General features: G+C 37.0%; 1 protein-coding gene across 2 annotated transcripts; it reads left to right on the top strand.

Moving 5' to 3' along the window:
* The first annotated feature begins 44 nt into the window (after positions 1-44).
* Positions 45-22,015, top strand: wdhd1 (WD repeat and HMG-box DNA binding protein 1). 2 transcript variants are annotated; one of them, XM_007888130.2, is made up of 26 exons: positions 45-146; positions 1,783-1,874; positions 2,244-2,355; positions 2,905-3,056; positions 3,430-3,541; positions 3,695-3,745; positions 4,126-4,221; positions 4,828-4,920; positions 5,332-5,438; positions 6,424-6,553; positions 6,662-6,878; positions 7,049-7,212; positions 7,943-8,127; positions 8,744-8,985; positions 10,854-10,988; positions 11,994-12,150; positions 12,366-12,480; positions 12,605-12,736; positions 13,498-13,706; positions 14,464-14,609; positions 15,272-15,328; positions 16,211-16,254; positions 16,593-16,766; positions 17,278-17,402; positions 17,832-17,967; positions 20,354-22,015. In XM_007888130.2, the coding sequence occupies exons 2-26, from the start codon at positions 1,798-1,800 to the stop codon at positions 20,567-20,569; spliced, it is 3,384 nt and encodes a 1,127-aa protein (XP_007886321.2). In that variant the 5' UTR covers positions 45-146; positions 1,783-1,797; the 3' UTR covers positions 20,570-22,015. The 2 variants fall into 2 exon arrangements, with proteins under 2 accessions (XP_007886321.2, XP_007886322.2); XM_007888131.2 differs by lacking the exon at positions 45-146 and adding an exon at positions 157-266.
* Positions 22,016-22,218: the final 203 nt, after the last annotated feature.

Here is a 22,218-nt window from a genome sequence, read left to right as displayed (position 1 = left end):
ATGGCCGTTGGCGGCGGTGGCGGTGTTGGCTGTGTGTGTGTGGGGGAGGGGGAGGGGAGGGGGGGGTCGATGATGACGATCCGTTGGGTTTGAAAACGCCTCCTCGCGCTGCTTGACCTGTGACGTAGCGGCTGGCGGGAAAGACGGTGAGTGTCTGTGTGTGTGTGTGTGTGTGAGAGAGAGAGAAGACTGGGCTCGCGCTGAGCCGGAGGAGCAACCGCCATCCCCGGAGCGAGCGAGGGAGGGACTGTGAGAGAGAGAGAGTGGTAAGACAGAGAGGGTGTGTATGGGGGAAGACGGAGTGTATAAGTGTGAGGGAGGGAGGGAGGGGGGGCAGTGAGTGAGGGGGGGGGAGTGAGTGAGGGTGGGGGGGAGTGAGTGTGAGGGGGGGGGAGTGAGGGGGGGGAGTGAGGGGGGGGAGTGAGTGAGGGGGGGGGAGTGAGTGAGGGGGGGGGAGTGAGGGTGAGGGGGGGGGGAGTGAGGGTGAGGGGGGGGGAGTGAGGGTGAGGGAGGGGGGGAGTGAGGGTGAGGGAGGGGGGGAGTGAGGGTGAGGGAGGAGGGAGTGAGTGTGAAGGAGGAGGGAGTGAGTGTGAGGGAGAGGGGGAGTGAGTGTGAGGGAGAGGGGGAGTGAGTGTGAGGGAGGGGGGAGTGAGTGTGAGGGAGGGGGGGAGTGAGTGTGAAGGAAGGGAGTGAGTGAAGGAGGGGGGAGTGAGGGTGAGGGAGGGGGAGTGAGGGTGTGGGAGGAGGGAGTGAGTGTGAAGGGGGGGTGTGAGTGTGAAGGGGGGTGTGAGTGTGAAGGGGGAGTGAGGGTGAGGGAGGAGGGAGTGAGTGTGAAGGAGGAGAGAGTGAGGATGAAGGAGGGGGGGAGTGAGAGTGAAGGAGGGGGAGTGAGTGTGGGAAGGGTTGTAGACAAAGAGAGTGTGTGAGAGAGTGGGATGACGGAGAGAGAGCGAGTGAGTGTGAGGTGGAGATAGAGACAGAGGGGAGAAAAGACCATGTGTGAGAGAGAGAGTGGGAGAGCGGGAGGGAAGATAGATACTCCCTGCTCTCCCCCCTCCCCCCCCCCCCCCCCACACACACACTGTGTGTCTGTCTTTGTGATATACATTTTCGGCCAAAAAAACACAGTCACTACACTTTACAGTATATTCTGTGAAGCGCTTTGAGTATTCTCGAAGATGTGATAAGTGCAAGGCTTATTATTGTAGATTGTGTATGTGTGTGAGACAGACCGATGAATGAGTGAGTGAGCGAGAATATTGTGTGTTCCACAACAGTCAATCCACTTTACTGTATATTCCGTGAAGCGCGACCCTACCAACCACTCCCCCGGCTTCCCATCACCCAGAGGATACAGTTCCAGATCCTGGTCCTCGCTTTCAAAAGCCCTCCATGGCCTTGCTCCCCACTACCTCTGGGACCTCCTAAAACCCCTCCATTCGCTCAGCGGGCTCTGGTCTGCTTCACATCCCCCGCCTCGCCCGCCCCACCACTGGCGGGCGAGCCTTTAACCACTCTGCCCCCACCTTCCGGAAGGCCATCCCGCAGTCCTCCCTTGCCGCCTTCCAGAACCGTCTCAAAACCCTTTTCGATTGTGCCTTCGGTCATCCTCATTCCCCTCCCTGCCCTCCACCCGCCCCGATCCCAACCCCCAGCTTGGGTCCGAAACACTGATTGTCCAGCGCCCTGGGACATCCTCCCGACGTGAAAGGCACTAGGGATCCTAACCTACACAGTGATGTTATACTCTTTTTAATGTAAAAACTGTTTTTCTGAATAAAGTGAATCAACCTAACAATGCCAGCTGAAAAAAAGCCAATGCGATATGCTCATCCGGATGGGTATACTGGGGTTTGCTACTGTGAAAGTGGAAGGTAAGATATTATGTTGTATACATCATAATCTGCACTACTTGGATTCTGATTACTTTTCGTTAAAAGGAGTTCTTGTGTGAGCTTTTTACCTCTTGTGTCTCCTGTGCACCATATCTTATAAACCATATCTCAGTACAATTCATTGTTGAGGAGGAGAGAAATATATAGAGGCAAAATCAATTAATAAAACATTGGAATAGAGCAGGATAGACTTTTGCCCTGTATGGACACTGTTGATCGAAAGTGTTGCCAATGAATGCCAAAAGGGGTTGAAAAGTTCCATTCCTTGTTACTGACAAATTGATGACAACATAATTGAAATAATGTTATGTAAGAAATTGACCAGCATTCTTGTGTTTGCCATTTCAGATTTATTGTAACAGCTGGCAGTGATGGAGATGTTAGAATATGGGAAAGTCTGGACGATGATGATCCCAAATCAATCAATATGGGCGAAAAGGTTTATTCTGTGGCTCTTAAAGTATGTGATTTCTTTGCTCTTTTCAGATATTCTAAATTCCCCTCCCATGAATTACAATTGCTTCTTCTAATGACTTTATGTACTGTGCTACATAATGATCTCTTGAACGTCCTCGCCATTACTTATATTTCTAAAATAGTCACCTTCCATTTGCAATTCCATTTTCTCAGTGATGTTAAATTTAAGCTTAGTAAATGGAGCTAGAAGCTGAATGTCAGATTTCATTGCGGAAGGTTCCTCAGTGCCATTTAAAATCAAAGAATCTTGGATTTTGTATAAGAATGTGATCAATCAAATAGTACCTGACTAGATATTCGAAGAAACAAATATCTGTTCACCAGAATAGATAGAAGGATAATACTAAATATAAGTAATCAAAACTGGTATCAAATACCTACCCATCGTAATCCCAGCCAGCTCTGTCTACGTTGTTTCAACATACTGTCTTTGCTGTATTGCTATTTGTTCAGATGTAAGCAGTGCATTTTTTCTCTATTATGGTTGTAATGGATTAATACCTATCTTAAATGCATTTGTTTCCGGTTTTAGAATGGAATGCTTGTTACTACCGTTTCTAACAACATAGTTCAAGTTCATTCCTTTCCTGAGGGTACACCAGATGGAATTCTAACTCGCTTCACTGCAGAAGCAAACCATGTCGTCTTCAATAACTCTGGCACCCAAGTCGCTGCTGGTTCCAGGTAATTTCACAAATAATAACTTGTATGCAGCAAACATTTCATATCTATCTCTACTATTCCTGAATATTAGTTTTGAATTTAATTGTATTTTGTGATTTGAGATGGTGAACAATAAAAGAAGTGGAAGAAAAATCTAGATTAAGCTTGTGCTAAAGAAAACAAATGCATACAAGTGTTTCATTTAGAAATATAAACTTTTTAGTAATCACAATGATCAGATTAATGTTTTTCTTTACTCTTTATTGTTTATTAAAAGAACTCCCAAGAGTCTATCCATGTGAAGAGTGCTTTATAAATGTAAGCTGTTACTGTATTAATTTTTTTGTATTTGCCCAGCGTGGTCTAATTTTTTAAAAAACTGTGTACCTTGCAGTGACTTTATGGTGAAGATCATTGATATTAGTGACAACAGCCAACAGAAGACTTTTCGAGGTCATAGTGGTCCAGTCCTCAGCGTTGCTTTTGATCCAGAGAATGTATTTCTGGTAAACGGCTAATACAACTTCTATGAAACATATTCTGTAAAATCAATAGCACAAATGCATCATTTTTGTTTTAAAATATGCATATAGTTATCACAGTATTTAATAATATGGAAAGGTCAATACATAAGAATCACAAAGTGTTTCATTTCACAGGCTTCTTCTAGCTGTGATGGTTCAGTATTTGTCTGGAAAATTGCAGATCAGGTAAGATGGGCACCTTTTATGGGAAATTGCAAGACACAAAGAATGATCAGAATGAATGTTCCATCTTCTCTGCTACGTGTGTTGTATGAGAATTGAATACAATGTATTATCTAATCTGGAGTTTATAACTGTTTTGAACTTCAAGTTCTCTCAGCCTTTTCATTTAGATTACAGCCTCAAAGCTTCCCTCACAGGATTTTATTATTTAGTTTGTCGACCACCTTTAGTGAGCTGTACTTACATTCAGCAAAATAGACTGGAAAACCTGCTGCATTAATTAAAATTCTTAAATCTGATTAAAATAATTTACAAGTTAATCAAAATAATATTTAATGGATGAGAGAATGCTTGTATTAAATAAAACTCTTTCTCGTTTGTAGACACGTGTAATAAATTGGTTGCTGTTAAATAAACACAATGATGTCAGCTTAACTTCGTCCATTTGTAGACTTGATTGGCAACCAAAGACTGGAATGGTAAGTTATCCTCCACACAAAGAACAGTACACTGAAATCTGACTATTTTCATATCCATTTTGAAATTAGTTTTCAAAGCCATAACTCAGTCAAGATTAGTGTTTGTTGAGCAAACCACACAGATGTCCAATACTATTCTGGGTAAATTAATCATATAGGCTAAAACTGTTACTAAAAACAATAATTATTTTCCTGGAGGAGTCCAGTAAGTTGCTTAAGAAATCGTAAGTTTAAAAACTTTGTTGATAAAGAACCTTGAGTACTTGAAAATATTCTTGCTTGAGATTCACTTTATGATCTCTGAATTTTAATTCAAACCAGTCCCCATTTTAGTTCTCCTTTGTCCTCTATGGAAGACACTGGACTGTACTGGGATTTGATGCCAATGCTGCAAGCTGCCCTCAAGTGCTCAATTGGCCATGTTGCATTTGTGAGCCTTGTCAGTGAGTGTCAGCTGGTAATTGAGCTATGGAGCATCATAGCTTGAACCTGATTTTATCCTCTGATAGATAGATGGCTATTTAATTATGTTATGGTAATACTGATAATTTGAATATTTTCTGCATTATAATTGATTGTCCTTTTCTATATGGTGCATGCATACAGTTACTGGCCATTCCAGTGGATCAAACAGTTAAACTATATGAAAGAGAAACCTGGCAAAACAGTTTTGATCTTTCTGATAATAGCATCACTAAGGTAAGTATTACATTATAGTTGAAAATAGCTGTAGTTTAATATAGAGAAAAAAAGATAAATATGCATTAGTAAAAGTGTCACCTGTACTGTAAAGTTTAAGTCCTATATTGATCACAATTGATTTAAGCCCTATATTGAACACAAGAACACCTGATGGTCAGATAATATTCGCTACATCAACATTCTGATGCACATGTAGAAAAATCAGAAAATAAATACTTTCATTGATTGTGATTTTAAAATGTTCATGGAACATTTGTACAGAATTCCTGCTTCCTTTGAGGGCTACATGGGGCAGTATCTTTTGGTATTCCAAAAAATAATTGCGCTTCACTTTCTTTATTCAAATTTAGTTGAAATTGCATATGTTTTTTGTAGAAAATTTTCAGTGAAATACCTTTCTTTCTTCAGCCAATAAATATTGTTTCATGGTCTCCTTGTGGTCGCTACTTGGCTGCTGGCAGTGCTGATGGATCTATGGTGGTGTGGAACGTAACGACGAAAGAGTGTGTTGAAAGGTAAAATGTTCATTGTAATAATTTATGATTAGTTCATAGCACTCTGATGTTGGGAATTGGAATGATAGAGTATTGTAAGGTATTAAAGGTCCAAAATGTATATTCATTTGATGCTTCCATATTGTTAATGCTGTTATTTATAGAGAGCCACGACTAAAATATCTCTAGCAATAGCTGTATAAGCATTAGGAAAATTTTAATAGAGTAGGAGAGAGTGTGATGAGTTTTAATTTCAATACTGAGGATGCAGAGAGCAGGAAAAACAAGTAGGATGGCATATTTGGACCTTGGTGAGGAAAGTTCAGAGGATCAATAAACCTAATCGAAAAGAAAACAAGATTATGACTAATCGAGATGTTGGAGAATAGATGAAAGAAAGATCCATGCTGTCTGTGCAGTCTGTTTCTTTCTTTCTTTCTTTCTTTCTTTCTTTCTTTCTTTCTTTCTTTCTTTCTTTCTTTCTTTCTTTCTTTCTTTCTTTCTTTCTTTCTTTCTTTCTTTCTTTCTTTCTTTCTTTCTTTCTGTGTATTATCCAATAATGCAAGAAAGGTATGGGAGCAATATTCAAATGTGAGTGGACTTGGGCATAATAGAGTTTAAGAGGAAATAAAATTAATTTTCTAAAAATCTTATCTCAACAGCTTAATTATTGACTTTAAAAGATGTGTGATGAGAAGGTCCACATTTTTTTTATTATTTTGGAGGAAGTGATCCACCAAGCTTTTTGCTGCAAAGCAGTTATGGCTTCCTGTCAGCTGTTTGTAGCTTTATTGAGAAGGTCCCAGCAATGTAACTTTTAGTCGTATTCCTCTATACTACTACATGTTTGAAAATTTTAACTCTAAACTGCAGCCTGGAGAATATTCTAGTTATTTCAGAGGCAACGTGCTATTCCAGTTTGCCATTCTTAATTGACATTCAGAAGTGGTTAATAATTATTGGAATAAATATATTCTAAATTAAGCTTAGAAATGTGCTTCCATAGGTTGCAGCATGAAAAGGCTTTCAAAATCTCTGCAATGGCATGGCATCCCAAAGGAGGAAAAATAGCATATACAGACTGTGAAGGAAATCTTGGCCTTCTTGAAGACATTTTAGTAGATTCTGGCAACAAGGTAATTTTAATGCTATGATTCCATTTATAATTCTATGGGTACTTGTCATTCACGATCTTCAACTTCCAGTTCTTTTGTAATTAAAATACTGTGTGTGCTTTCGTTTAGAAACCAACTTCAAGTGCAGCTCCTAGTTTTGATGAGCTTTTTGATGAAGATGACAATGACTTGCTTACAAAAGATGCACAAGATCATGTAAATCTGTCACAGTCGTCACCAACACGGCAGCCATTAATGGATGATGACGAAGATGATGGCGAGTACGATATGAAGACTCCCCGCAGCCGATCCAAAATTCATCGTGTTATTGATGATAACTCTCACGGTATGGCACACTAATAGTCGCTGGATCAGTTCTGTTGCATTAATTGTATAATTGAAATGATTATTTAAAAATATCCTCATTAACTATCTCCATTTCTTTATTGATTAATGGGGGATATCTTCACCTTTCCATGTGATCTGTGTAAAAATATTTTTCTAAATTGTTTTCAGATATCGGATCTCCTACTCAGGAAGATCAAACCGATGATGGTGACCAAGCTGTTAGTGTGCCTACTGTACCAGAACCAGTACGTTATTTGGGGCCAGTGCCAACACCTCAGCAGAAGCCTTTTCAGCCTTGTTCCACACCCTCTCATCTTATGCATAGGTTCATGGTAAGCATAGTACCATTGTGTGTAACTAATTCAGATTGAGCCACCTTAAAGGTGAAGTAGACAGCTGGATTCAAGAGATGTACAATACCTCTACAAAATAGGATTACATTCTGCTCAAAACATGTTTCAAATCAATTTTTTTAACAGGATCTATTAAAGGACTAGGAGACCTGCAAACCCACACTGTTACTATTTGTAATATGTAGGATTGAATGACTCTTCCATCGAACACACTTTCTTTTCAGTGGGTACCAAGGCCCACTATCTGAATGAAGGGAAATGTATTTGCTAATATAGTTGTGTTTGTTTTTCTTTTGAAATTTCAATTTGTAGAACATAAGTCATCAAAACCTTAGGAAATTGTTCAAATTAGCTTTAATTTTCTGTTGCTGATTAAAATGTAAAAATACATCTATTTAAAGCCTACATCAAAATGATCTGCAAATCTCCTTTTCCATCTTGGTTATTGATAATGAAGGCACCTGAGTCCTGTAATTCCACCAAGTTTTAGGCTCTAAGAATATTTTGTCCTTAAAATGTAAGATCATGCAAAATTGGGGAACATTCTTAAATTCACTTTTAAGTTGGAAGTCAGTTTTCTGCAGCTCTTAAAAGGAATCAGTGCAGTCTTACATTTTAAGACCAAATGGTTTTGCAGGTGCAGGCTGGTATTAAAGTTAGCACACTGGGTTCTTTATTTGTTGATTAATTGTTTCTGGTTTATTTATAGATGTGGAATTCAGTTGGTATTATTCGCTGCTACAATGATGTACAAGATAATGCTATTGATGTGGAATTTCACGATACTTCCGTACACCATGCGATGCACCTGAGTAATGTCCTGAATCATACCATGGCTGATTTATCACAGGAAGCAGTGTTATTAGCTTGTGAGAAATCTGACGAGCTCCCAAGGTAAAAGATAGGCCAGTGATGCCTTAACTTATCTTTCATTTGTCAAAAATAAGTTGTGCTTAATGAATGGATTAGTACCTGATGCATCACAAGTGTAGCTTGATTGATTTACAATTTGTTTCTGAAATTCAACTGAAATATTTTTGTCATTGCTTTCTGATATTTCTTTTTATTTATTTCCTCCCCTTTTACTTCACTTGCAAACCTCAGCCTAGCTGATTGAAATGCTAATTGCTGTCTTGCACAGTATTAAACTTTCGAAGGATATTATTCCAGTATTGATATCCAGGAACAGGAAAAGCAATATCTTTCCTCACTCTAATTGCAGAAACCTAGAAGTGGATCAACCATCTTGATAGGTCGTTTCTACACAACAGATGAAAATGATTAGTGTGGTTGAGAGTAGCACACTTAGGAATTTCTCAATTTACTACTGGATGTTGTAGTGCCTCACAAGTCTGATCCAGCATATCACACCTCATTGGGGAAGCTACACTGCTTCCCTTTTGGATTCAGCACAACAAACTCTCTTGTTGGTTTCCAAAAATAAGTTATGTATTTTCAACTATTCTATCTTCCTTTATAAAGTGAAATGGTCTCATTTTCTTTCCAACAGCACACTCCAGTGCATTCACTTCAGCTCCACAGATGCAAATAAGGAGTGGATGATGGTTATGCCAAAAGGTGAAAACATTCAAGCCGTTTGCCTGGGTAAAGGTTGGGCTGCTGTTTCAACTGATGCCCAGATTATTCGCATCTTCAGCATTGGTGGTGTACAGAAGGAAATCTTCAGTCTAGCAGGACCTGTTGTGTCCATGACGGGACATGGACAACAGCTTCTGGTTTCTCATCACAGAGGTAAGTGGATTTGAAATTTGATGCTGCTACTGTTTTGTAAAGTGCAGACAATTTAGAGTAAAACTCCCTATAATCGTTTACAAAATGTGCCTTCATCCTATCCTAGTCCATTTTCATTTTCTACATGTGTCTTCCTTATGGTTTCTTTGAGTAAGATTGCCGATTTGTGCTGAATCTTAGATAGGTTTGTACCGAAGACTCTCAACACTTACAAATGGGTTGAAATTACCCAAATGTGATTTATGTAGGGCCCTAACAATCACTGGAAGGGGAGTAATCCTGTTTTGTAGATTAGTCCTGGTTACATTGGGACCCCAAGTATTAGAGGTGAAAAGATGGCTTTCTAATTCTGAAAGCGTTATAATCTTTGCATTCTGAACAAAAGTTTTTTTTCTGAATAAAGTCACATAATTTTTAACTGTTAAAAATGTACTGCATGACTTGTCCAAAGCAACGTCTGAAGACTCAATTTAATATATGCCCTACACCATTATTTGAAGATAATCAGGGTTTCAGCGTAAATAATAAGATCCTTTCTGAAGGGATCTTAATACCATCAGTTTTTAATTAAAAAATATTTGTACCACACTTTTGCAGAACAATGTTCTATCAAGAGGAGAATCATAACTATACTAGCCAATGTTCCTTTAGGTAAATATATACAATGGTGCATCTGCTGACAACCCAACAAGCATATTCTGATACAGAGAATGGGCTTCATCTTGAGGATATAGGAGTAGGCATTTGAGATGTCAAGTATTCTTTCCTTTGTACTCCCAGCACAATTATCTAGCAGTGCTGGGTTAAAATAGGCGGTGCAGTTGAGAATTTCCAGCTGACTCTCTTTCATTCTGTTGCAGGTAAATGATGAGTGACCCAGTGCCTCCCACTCCTCCCTGATTTTGCTTGAGGAGATCGGTCTTGCTCTTCTGCTTGTTTGTATTCACAGGCACTTTAACAATACCAATAAAGCTGCTAGAATGCATGGAAATATGTTTACATGTTATTAAGATTATGTAGCTGTTTTTGGAGGGCATTAGTTTTCTCATAGACACAGCAGGATTATCTACATGAATTTTAGAAATTCCCTAGCCTGAAAGTGAGAAAATGTATTTGAGATGCAGTCTTTCTAATTGAAACAAAAAGCTATTTGTACCAAGCCTTCAATTTTCTACTGGTAAATAGCTTCAGGAGGTGATAGGTTCTTCTATAAAGAGGACCTAAGCAAAAACCTAATAAGTGTACTCGGGAACCACTACAATTACTTTGGGATATTTATTGTTTCATTGCCAACCATTTACCTTCACTGATTCTGTTTCAACTGGCCAGGTTCCTGTTTTCTCTTCATATAATTGCTTTCAAAATCAGCTTCAGTAGCTTTCACTACACTGTTCTAAATGTCTTGTGCACAGACAGATCACACAGAAGAACTGCTGCTTTGCTCAAAGCACATTATTACTGGTTAAAGCTTTATGAGCCCATCATTTGGTGAGATGGTATGTTAGATATGTTAATTCCATTCCAGCCTGTTAACCAGAAGATGTGGAAGCCTTTCCAGCTGTGGAATGCCTACCCAACAATTACAGCCTGATTTTTTTTAAATTTAATCAAAATCTTAGTGCATTATACCTGTTGTATTCAGTAGATTAATTATTTGAAATTTCAAATTCACTTTTTTAAATTATTTTTTAAAGCTTTTTTAATTGCTTACATTGCTTGAATTTTATATATTATATACATATATTCACTGCAGGCAAACAATCTAACTTCTCAGTTGATGTCTTTCAGTTCTATTGGTTAAAATATTCTCTTCGCAAAAGTTTTTTGTCATTAGAAATATTAAAAGGATTATATTGTTTTCTTCTCAGGCATCGGGTTTGATGGAGATCAATGTCTGGGAATTCAATTAATGGAATTTGGAAAAAGTAAACCGATTCTTCAAGGAGTTGCTCTCCCTATCACCAGGAAATCATACTTAACCTGGCAGGGCTTCTCTGCTGAAGGTGAGAATGTGGATCATTAATATCTGCTCCAAAGACCAACAATACATTTGTGGAACTACTGCAGCACAAAATGCACTGAAAGGGATGACATCCTACTAGAAATGTAATGTTTCACCATGTTTATTTATTTATGTTCAGAAATGTTCAAAACGTATCAACAGGTAAAATGTACTAATCCTGTCATTTCCTGGAACATTTTAAAAGGGTTCATTAATGGCAATTTTATATTTCTTTATTGCAGTATCACCTTGTTTCACAAGGGAAATTCATTGCAACCTAATAGTTGGGACAGCAGAGGGCGTAGGTGTTTTGTACGTGGTCTGGTTTTTGATTCTGAAGATATAAGAAGTATAATTTTCAACAAAACAATAAGCTTTTATCCTGCAGCTAGGAAACAAATACAGATTTTAACCTTGTGAATGTGGTGAATTTTAAGTGCTGCTGATGGGGATAGTTTGACAGTTTTGGCACCTGGTGTCTGCATTAAGTGCTCCGCGGTCAGATGTTATGCAAGTTGAGGTACGCTAAAGCTTTGTCTACACCACAGTCTCGATGACGAGGTGTCACAACTGAATGTCATAAATAAACTATATTGGTGCAATCTAGTTTTCTATGGTTCGAATGATTCAATCCTGGTGCTCAATTCTATTTCAGAAACACTTTATAGGTTATTAGATTTGACAATTCGTCAAGTAAAAAGCTTTTTTAAAAACAAAATCAGCTGATGTATACAGTGCTGGATTTGGCATCAAACTGCCATGTTTTCTACAATGGGTTTTGGTACAAAAGAAAAATCTTATGAACTGTTGAAAATGATGCACAATTTTTTTTGTGGTCCCTCTCTATAATGTCCTTTTCTCAGTTTTATTAAAAAATCAAACTCAGTTTATGGCAATAAATGAATTACTTGTTCTAAATCCATTAATGATCCAAAGTTACTGTTGCTCACTACAGTTCACGTTTATCTTCCTTCCTGTAAGCCTTATTTCAATTATATTTTCACAGGAACCCCAGCATTTTCAGACTCCGAAGGGACAGTGCAAATGATGAACAGAGCTCTGGGGAATACCTGGGTTCCTGTTTGTAACATTCGGGACCACTGCAAGGGCAAATCTGACCATTACTGGATAATTGGGATCCACGAAAATCCTCAGCAGCTTAGGTAAGCACAAGGCAGTTTAGTAGATGTATATTGTGATTGTATCAAATAGAAGAGCCAGGATAATATGATACAAAAATGCATTACCCTTAAATATTGATGATGCAATAGAATATAGTAAACAAACCAATACTTTTGTCCTTTAATAAATGCTATTGAAATATGAAATACAGATTGTATAATGACTGCTGTGCAACTATACCTCTTATTTCGAACAGGTGTATTCCATGTAAAGGATCCAGGTTCCCACCTACACTTCCACGCCCCGCTGTAGCAATCCTACCATTCAAGCTTCCTTATTGTCAGATTGATTCAGAAAAAGGACAAATGGAGGTTTGTGTTAAGTAGCCTGTTGTTTTGCACTGACAGCATTAATCTAAATAAGTGTATGGGAAGTCTAAAGTAGGAATCCTTTTGAAAAGTTGGTAGCATGGATTATAAACTTCTTTTCCTCTAGGAGCACTTCTGGCGATCTGTTTTGTTTCATAAGCATTTTGACTATCTGGAGGCAAGTGGCTACGAAATTGATGAAGCTGCAAAAGGCCAAGCTCTAAAAGAACAACAAGAGCTGCTAATGAAGATGTTTGCTGTGAGTAAATTCCTCATAAGCTTCTGCTGTCCATACAAGTGAAATTACATTTGTTTCTCCTCCCTACCAAGTTTGTTCTGATTTCCTGCAAACCTCAGAAATATATGTCCATAATTACAAAAAGTGAACTGATAAATGTTATAGTTTTAAACCAGTGATGGTTTCATAGGGANTTTTTTCCCACAAAATAGTTTGTACACCCTCAACCTAATAGATTTATAAATAATCATTAACAAAAGCTAAGTCTTAAGTATTAAAAACTTCAAATATCAATGCTGGAAAACTACTAGGATCAAGTTTTGGAGTAATTAAATAGATGGCTTTCCAATTCTTCAGCACCAAATGATACATCTTTAGCATTTTTTGTAGCACTAAAGATCGTAAAAAGGGATGAAATCCTGCTCGTATATCCTACTCCCAAGTTTTTTGAAGTGATAATTTCTTTTTTTAAAAAAACTCTATTCTTGCTCTGGGATTCTACCCTCGGTGATTGGCGCAGTACAAATGCAAGTTCTTTTATTGTTGCTGGAACATTCTCAATTGAGAGATAGATGCATGTATTTAGTTTCCTAGTGACCATGGATTACGACACATCACAAACTGCTTTAACTCAGCACTAATTTACATTTAATTGCCTGACTCGTTTAGGTTTTTGAAATGTAAGTTTTAAAAATAAGTAATCAGCTTTTTTTTTAATGAGATTTATTTGGGAGCAGAGAAAAACAACTCTAACAGACATTTATTTATATTTATGTTTTTAGCTGTCTTGCAAGTTAGAGCGTGAATTCCGCTGTGAAGAGCTTTCTGCGTTTATGACCCAGAATGTCTTGAGCCTCGCTATTAAGTATGCTTCACGTTCAAAACGTCTAAACCTTGCTCAGCGGCTTAGCTACGTAGCTCAAGAGAAAGCTGCAGAGTTGATGAACGTACAGGAAGTTGAAGAGGATCTTAGAGCTGGAATGAGTGCTGGGTATTCTAATTTTTTTGTTTGACATTTTCGTAGTTGTGATTTTATGTTCTGAATTCTACCTCTTTAAATCACTCTCTCGGTTATCCTTCTGAGTTATGAAATACCTTGCTGAACATTCCACATCTCTTAGTGATTTCCACATTATGTTCCAAATTTTATCACTCAAGACTACTGAGAGGAACTTTGTTTCCAAGATTGCTTAGTTGTTTCACCATTTTTATGTGGTGATGTTTAGTTTGCACAATAGTAAAGAGGAATTCAAAGGTCTTTTGCTCCCATTGTCAAAGACATTAGAAGATTATGCAACACTTTACTGCATTATACCTGAGGGAACAAAAGTATGTGAAGACTGTATATTATGAGTAATTTGGATAGGGTTTTTCTATTGGTATATTGTGCAGTAACAGATATGCAAATTGTTGAAACCAGTTATTTGTGAAGAGTGTGAGTTGGTTTTGAGTTGAACTACTGAATAAAATCGGCAGCTGGCAAAGTGCTTTTTGTAATTATGGATCAATTTAAAACGCAGTCAATTTAAAGCATTTCCAGTTGTTCATTTGATTCATATGCTCAGCTATTTCAAATGTATTCAGATGAAATGAGTCTGTGTAAATAGAGCAACTTAAAATACAGCTGGAAAAAACAGTATGAATGCCTCCTGCATTAAGTATGAACAAAACAATCTTTCAGAAAATGTATCTTTATTCTGAATGTTGTTGCAATCATTACTGAAACAGTCTTATGCATGTTATTACAGTAAGATCGGATGGAATTTATCACGTGTGCAATCTCAAGCTCAAAGTTATCCTGAGAAGGAGGAAGTAGAATATGAGGAAAATACTGTTGATAATGCAGATGGTGAAGATGGGTTGAGTACCCTGGAAGTACATGATGCAAGAAAAAGTAAGACCATGAGTAAAATACTTACCTTTTGGGACTAGACATTAAACTATATTCTGCCTAATCACATCTCACAAACAATTGCATAAGACTGTCCCTGCAATCAGAAACTTAAAGAATTAGTACTTTATTTATGTAAAGAGACAGTGATGATTGGTTTCTTGCAACTCTTATTTTAATAGTCTCCTAGTCATTTAACAAGGTTGGTGGGGGGGAAAAAAAACCTGAGGTTGGGGGAAAAAATTTAATCTGGTACTAAAATATTTAATGTTGCCTCATGTGTTTGAAGGTAGGGATGAGCCTTGTGAAGTCAAACAACTCGGGAAAGGATCTATTTCTAAAGCCAAGTAGAAATGTTAACTGTTTATTACCATCATTTCTTGAAAATAATGTATAATATTATTGCTCATTTGTACATTATTATTGGATTATTTTGAAAGTAAAGCTCAAGGTTTGTCATGCTTAAAGGCTTTGTTCTCTCATTATAAGTTTTATTTTATTTATCTCATAGAAGATCATGGTGGCACACTCCAATTTTTTTGTGATGAACAACATTTTGTAACACAACATTTTGTGGCACAAAGTGGCACATTTTGTGATGAACAGCACTTTGTGACATTTTGGAGCATTTCTTGAACAGAAACTTGCAATCTTTTCCTCTGCAGAGTTAAATCCATTCAGTAAAGATCTCAGCTCTACCGAAAAGACAACCCCAAAACCCAGTATGTATATTTACGTATTTATAAATTTATATATTTACTGACCAGCATCTTGGGACGTCCTCCGGTGTGAAAGGCGCTATACAAATGTAATTTTGTATTGTATTACAGAACTATATTTCATAAGATTGTAAATAAGAAGTTTGGCATTAACTCAAAGGTCACTTTAAAGCATTACTGTGCTGGCCATCTGCACGCTAATGTGATTGAATACATTCCAACATTCTTCATTCTTGACATCCTCCACACATAGTAAGATTGGAGTCACCCAGATACCAAAACATTGGAACCCCTGAAGACTATTTTGATGCTATTATGTTATACCACCCCATGTTTTCTGTTAAAACTTCTTGCGTTTATTACCAATCAGACCTCAATTCTAGTGGGTAAGATAGTTTGGAGAATGAATTTGAAGAATGGAGAGGTGAATTGTTTCACTTTTTGTCATCAGCAAGATGTACATTTTGTTTCAAAGCATAATACCTACCAAATGAACTGGTCACTATTTCCGCAGAGGCCTCTTTTTTTTCAACGTTCTCTCTTTCCCCCTCCCTTCTGTGTGGCTAAGAGCCTATCTTCACTGATTTGCATTGTTTCAAAAGATGTAGCAGAAAAAATAAAGTGTAGGCAAGTCCGTTCCACCCAACTAAACGCATTTTATTACTCCTTAACACAATACTTTTCTATAACGATGTGCATCACCATTAGTGACTATTTATCAAAAGTATTGATTCTTAATGTAAGATGTATCAATAAAACACTCTTAATAAACTTAAACTTGTACCACAATCCTTCCTTTTAAATCCTGTGTTTTGTTAGACGTTTCAGTATACTTAGGGGAAAAAACAAGTGCTGGTTTAACTAGTTTTTATCTCATGTCTACAGTGACATTTGCAACTGATAACTATGGGCGTGGAAATCCATTTAAGGTAAGAAATTATCCTAGTTATCAAGATTTGCCAAGTGCGATATCTTATGTATTTTGTAATTAGAATTAAAATTTTGGGTACTTGGATCACAGATAGACAGAAACCATTTTGATCAAAATAGATCTGTTTAGGATAACTATTAGGGAACTATAAGAGGGAACTTGGCAAATTATAGATAATTAAAAATCTGTTTACATAAAAAGTAAATGCAATTTACGTTGATACGTCTGTCATGTCGAGAGGCATCTCAAATGAGGGAAAGATACTGTGATTACCACTTTTATATAACTAATGTAATCAATTTTACTAATGAAAGCCTGAACATTTGTGTTCCCTAGGTGATGTCTGCTGCAACATTTTCCACATCTGCTGGCAGCCACGCTCGAAATGCCAATATTCTGGACAACATGTCCAAAGTGAGTAAGAAGTCAACGGGAATCGGCAACCAGTCTACAAACAAGCCAGGATCATTGGTCCTGAAGCCTCTTGCACCAAAACGAAAGGCAAAACAGGTACTTAAACCTATAAAACTTTGTTTTATAAGAACTAGCTTTTTTAAAAAAAAATACAGGAGATTGATAGTTAAATTTAAGAGAAATACTTCAAATTAGATCTCAGTACGCCAAAGACTATAAAGTTCTGTATCATGGCATTAAGAATTTTCCACAATAGTTTACATCTTAAGACAAAATGGAGAATAAGAATAAATGGAATTTCAGGCCCATAGTTACAAGCTAGTCTTTCGTAACATGTTATGAGATTTTTTTTTTTAAAGTTCCCATTCAGTTGGAATCCTTGAAAAACCCTAATTTGTAGAGGTGGTTGGTAAAGGTGAAATTGTTTCCATTCGAAGCAACTCTTTTTAGTCAGTTTTGTATTTACAGGCTGTTAAATGCATGATAATTGATGACCTATGTATGCGCTACATACTTCATCAGCAGAACTGAAAAGAGAAGGTTATTTTTGACCGTAGGACAATTTTTTTGATTTCTGCATCTAATTTTATTTGACGTCGTTTTAAAGATCCAAGCTACGTTGTTCCAGTCAACGTCCCTCAAATCTGGCAGTAAAACTGTGGAAGAAAAGGCAGCAAAGGCTGATCCGGTACCAGTGGTCACTTCGGATAAAACAAAGGCAGAGAAGAAAAAGTGAGTTCAAAAGCATTAAACATTCTCTGAAGTGTTTTGAGATGCCTAAAAGACTTGCTAAGATGCTATATCAAATGCAAGGCTTATTAATATTACTTGTATACTTAAAAAGGGCTTTACCTAGAAAAAGACATGTTCGATACAATTTGCAATGGGAACAGATTATTGAATCAACATAAGTCAAATTAAATTTTTCAACCGTATTCTGTAAATTTAGAACTTGTTTACCATGTAACAGATGATTGTAAATCTTATCTAGATTCAATTTTCTTATCAAGGTTCACATCTAATGTTGCCATAAAGTTACCACACAGATCCAGCTTTGAAATTCATGTTTTCCTTTTCATGTTGGATTATAATTGCTCACCACTTAATGGCAAGGAACTGCAAAATACAGTTTGTAATTAAACTATATGTTTTTCGTAAAAGGCCTAAAACAGGATATCAACTGTGGCTAGAAGACAACAGAAGCGCCATTCTTACTGACAATCCTGATTTGGAGGAGCAAGAAATAATCAAAGAAGGCATGAACCGATTCCGTGTGCTGACATCTGAGGAGAGGATGGTATGGGATTCTAATCTTTGTAGTTGATACTAGGGTTTTTTAGGATTTAAGTAACATAAATGCACCGAACCTACAATGTTTTCTATCTGATAGCAAGTAAATTAAATGGTCAAAGATGAAATGTAAGTTTAAAAAAAATTGTTTGCACGAGAATTTATTTTGTATACACAGATACATTTGGCCCACAAAATATACACTCAATCAATCCACTTTACAGTTTATTCTGTGAAGCGCTTTGAGATGTCTCAACAATGTGATGAGGTACTATACCAAATGTAAGGATTATTATTTTTATTTCACTTGATTAAAAAGCTAAGGAACCGCTCGGGATCAGGAAGAAGCCATTCAGCCCATCAGGTCTGTTCTGCTAGTTTGAGAGGTCATGGCAGATCTTTAATCCTTATTCCCCATATTCCTTAATACACTTAATTTCCAAATAACCGTTTATCTCTTCTTGAGCATCCTAGTTGATTTTGTTTGTTGCGCTTTCTGGCATAGAGAATTCACATTTTCGTGTGCACTTTGCATACACATGGAGCAAATAATAATTCATGACGATTCTGAAAATAATACTGTGCATTTGCCATGTATACATGAGAACATATTAAAATATTTTAGCAATTCCTGTTTTATTAAATCTGGAAGCAATTTTAATCTTTAAAACAAAATAGTAAAAACTAATCTGCTTGTGTAATTAAATTGGTACAAAATAAATTTGGGTGTTTTCGTAGGTAGAGCATTTGATCTGATAGTTTTGCGTGCACTAGGAAATAACAGAAGCTTTGATATTGGAAACTGCTCGGTCTCTAGTGCTGCTTGGTCTTGATTGCATTTCACAGAAACACAAAAGGATATCTACCTGAATAGGTTTGAAGTGGATGTTGCTGAGGAACCATACCTATGTAAATTTAGCAGTATTGATTTATATCTTCGTGAACTGATGAAATTTTTGGATAAGCATGGCAAGCAGATGCAGAAACACACCAGTTTATACTCACTTCAAAACGAGGGGAATTTATGAAGGGGTTTCTTCCAATGGGCTTTTGTGCTAACCTTCAAATTAATTATAGATGATCAATCTTAACAAGGCTGTGGAATAGAATTTGCTGTTTGAGGATGGATAAAAGGCTTTGATCGTCTGGCCAGCTCCTTGTTTTTTGGGATCAGTTGAAACTTTTCTTTTTCAAAAGTAAATAGTTTAATTAAAATTCCTTTATTCGGCTTTTTTTTCCTAATGCAAGGGATTTTGTATAAAGAAAAGCATATAATAATAATCCTTGCATTTGATATAGCGCTTTTCACATCTTCTAGAGGTCCCAAAGCGCTTCACAGAATATACTGTAAAGTGAATTGACTGTATATTTGTGGGCGAACGCGGCAGCCAATTGCGCACAGTAATATCCCACAAACAGTCGTAGATTGAAAATGACCAATTTTTTTTTTTTTTGGAGAGATTATTATTAGGCGTGTGAAGTAAGGAAACTTGCCCAAGGTTTCGCCCTGCCTGGAATTGAACTCAGGTCTCTTGCTTGCAAAGCGAGTGCTCCAACCACTGAGCTACAGGACTCCAGTATGGTGAATGAACAGCAAAAAAAACATGTTAATGTAAAAATTCTCCAAAAAGGATTAAATCCAAGTCAAAAAACTTCTTGTAAAATAAAGCTAACAAAATTCAGTTAAATACAGCAATAAATTAGATCAGGATTGAGTACAGAGAGAAATTGGCCAGGGAAACTGAAAGCAAACAAGCAAAAATAAATTATAATAATCCTTGCATTTGATGTAGCACTTTATAATGTCGTTGAAACTTCTGAAAGCACTTTACAAGATATACTGTAAAGTGGGTTTGATTGGATTTTGTGGGTGAAATGTGGCAGCCAGTTTGCGCACAGCCATTTCCCACAAACAGTCATGGAATGAATGGCCATTTTTTATTTGGGGGATTGTTGGCCAGAACACCATAAGAAACTCCCTTCTCTATGTTATGACTGTATCCATGATACGATAATAGTCAAAGACCATATACGATGTTGAAAGACAAGGTGTTTTGTCAAATCAGGGAAAGATAGATAGAAACTGATAATTTTCTACTGCCTTTCTTAATGCTGAATAAATTCTATTCTGATGGCTATCAGTATGAGGAACTCAGAGCACTTGGTGCTCACATGGTGAGATTTGAGAGAGAGAAAAGATGGAAACGTGGAGTGCACAAATTCATACTGGTCTATTGGTAATATTGAGTACAAAATTATGGTTTGGAATTGATCAGTTTTTTATTAATAGTTATTCTAAACATGGTTATTAAATATAAACTGATTTTCTTTAGCACCATTGGTAATGACAGTGCCGTTTTAACTTCCTCCTGTGGTGAACTTTTGTCTTCCAGTCTTGGACAAACAGAGCTAAAAAAGACGGTGGAAGCATCAACAGTGGAGAGGATGCTAAAAAGCGCAAACGTTCACAAGACCCAAGTGAAGATCAGCAGGAAAATGAGCAGGAAACCAAAAAGGAAAATTCTGAAGAGAGTTTTGCAAAGAAGCAGAAACCGCCACAAGTATCAACAAATTCAAAACTGTCGGCATTTGCCTTCCAAAAGGATTAAGCAGTACCTCAGATTATTTCAATACAGTTTGCACATATAATGTCCCTGTTACTCGGTTAAATGTATTTCTAACTGATGCTATACCAGGATTTGCATCATTTAAAATATTCCATAATTTTGCTATTAAGACAATTAATATCTCTTGTATAGAATATTTTGGTATAAGAAAACTTGATCAACAGTGCTGTACCTATGATTTTCCACATGCAGGGGGTTTTTGGTTGCAGACAAGTTTTAGGAGACGAGGAAAGGGCGCCAATGAATGGCAGAAAACGTACATAGTAGCTTTTCCTGAGGGATAAAACTGAAGGAGTCACACATTTATGGAAACTTTAAAGAATGGGTTTGGTGTTGCCTTGAGGTTTTCTCCCTGATTTCATGAGCAAAAATCCTGTGCAGTATATAAAATAAAAGTTTTGATGAATCTATTGCCAAGATTTTTGAAGAAAATAAACCATTCCAGGATGTACAGTAAGAATCATGATGCATTCAAATGTATTTGCTTTTACTGTTGTGAACTGAATACAGTAGATTTAGAGACTAATTAGGAGGAATCTAAATGATCAGTTTTATTGGATTGTTTTTGCAACAAGCTACAGTTTGCAAGTGCACAGGGTAAAAGATTCCACTGTAATGTACATTATAATTATCCAGACAAAAGTTTCAAAGATTTCCATAAGCTGGTGTTTAAATTCTAGAATGCGTCTTACAGGTTTGATTTTATTTAGTGTGTTTGGATTTTTCATCCACATAAAATTGTTGTTTTATCAAGAATGAGTCTGCTTCCGATACGTGTGTTAAAATAGGTTGTGAAAATTGTGAATGCATGAGTATTAAGGAATTGAAATTATGTATGTTCCAAAGGCAACTCCTCGGTCATTGCTATGTCACACATTCCCTCTAATAATTACCTCCCATATTGTAACCTGCTGAACAAGATGTGCCATATTCTCCCAGCTAAGGAGGAAAGGAAGAGAAAGCCCATGGAGCTCAGTTGTAGCTAGCAGTATGTATGGCTGTTGTGTTCCAGTTGTCTTCACTTATCCAATACCTTGTTCGCTGTTCTAGGGTCATTTTTCAAAACAACTTATTCCATAAATTCATACCCTATTTCCAGAGCCATGACTGGTCTCATCATTCTCAGACACACATAAACGAGTAGATTTTGTTTATCGTTCATTGTTATTCTGTAGCTAGACCCTAGATGGTACATGAATGAACTGAATTGATTTACCTTGAATAAGGGCACAGTATTGGGTAAATTGATTTCTATGATTACTGAATGCAGTACGTAGTTTTAGTATTTGATAGTTTTAGGCATTTGAGAGGCATTGTCTTTAATAAAACATCATTAATTTAAACAGCTTACGATCCCCATTCATATACTTATGTGAAGATAATTCCATAACAAGGATTTGTCTTCCATTAATAAATGGAAATAACTAAAATACTAGGAAAGTACATTTAAGGCTGTATTCTAATAACTGGAATAAAAGGATACCTGCAGGTGCTGAAACTAACACACCGAAGAGTCACAGCGGGCCGGCCCAGTGTAATGATAATACTTGCATTTGCTATAGTGCCTTATATCATTGAGATGTCTTAAAGTGCTTTGCAGAATATACTGTAAAGTGAATTTATTGTGTATT

Source organism: Callorhinchus milii, unplaced genomic scaffold (genome assembly GCF_018977255.1).
Source record: "Callorhinchus milii isolate IMCB2004 unplaced genomic scaffold, IMCB_Cmil_1.0 Scaffold9, whole genome shotgun sequence".
Lineage (NCBI taxonomy): Eukaryota > Metazoa > Chordata > Chondrichthyes > Chimaeriformes > Callorhinchidae > Callorhinchus > Callorhinchus milii.
Note: the sequence above shows the minus strand (reverse complement) of the source record. Positions and strands in the feature narration are given on the sequence as shown.

Coding starts and splice junctions, on each gene's coding strand:
- wdhd1 (XM_007888130.2), top strand. CDS start 1,798: ATGCCAGCTGAAAAAAAGCCAATGCGATATGCTCATCCGGATGGGTAT. Junction 3,057..3,429: donor CAAGTCGCTGCTGGTTCCAG/GTAATTTCACAA, acceptor TGTACCTTGCAG/TGACTTTATGGTGAAGATCA. Junction 15,329..16,210: donor AAAGACAACCCCAAAACCCA/GTATGTATATTT, acceptor TCATGTCTACAG/TGACATTTGCAACTGATAAC.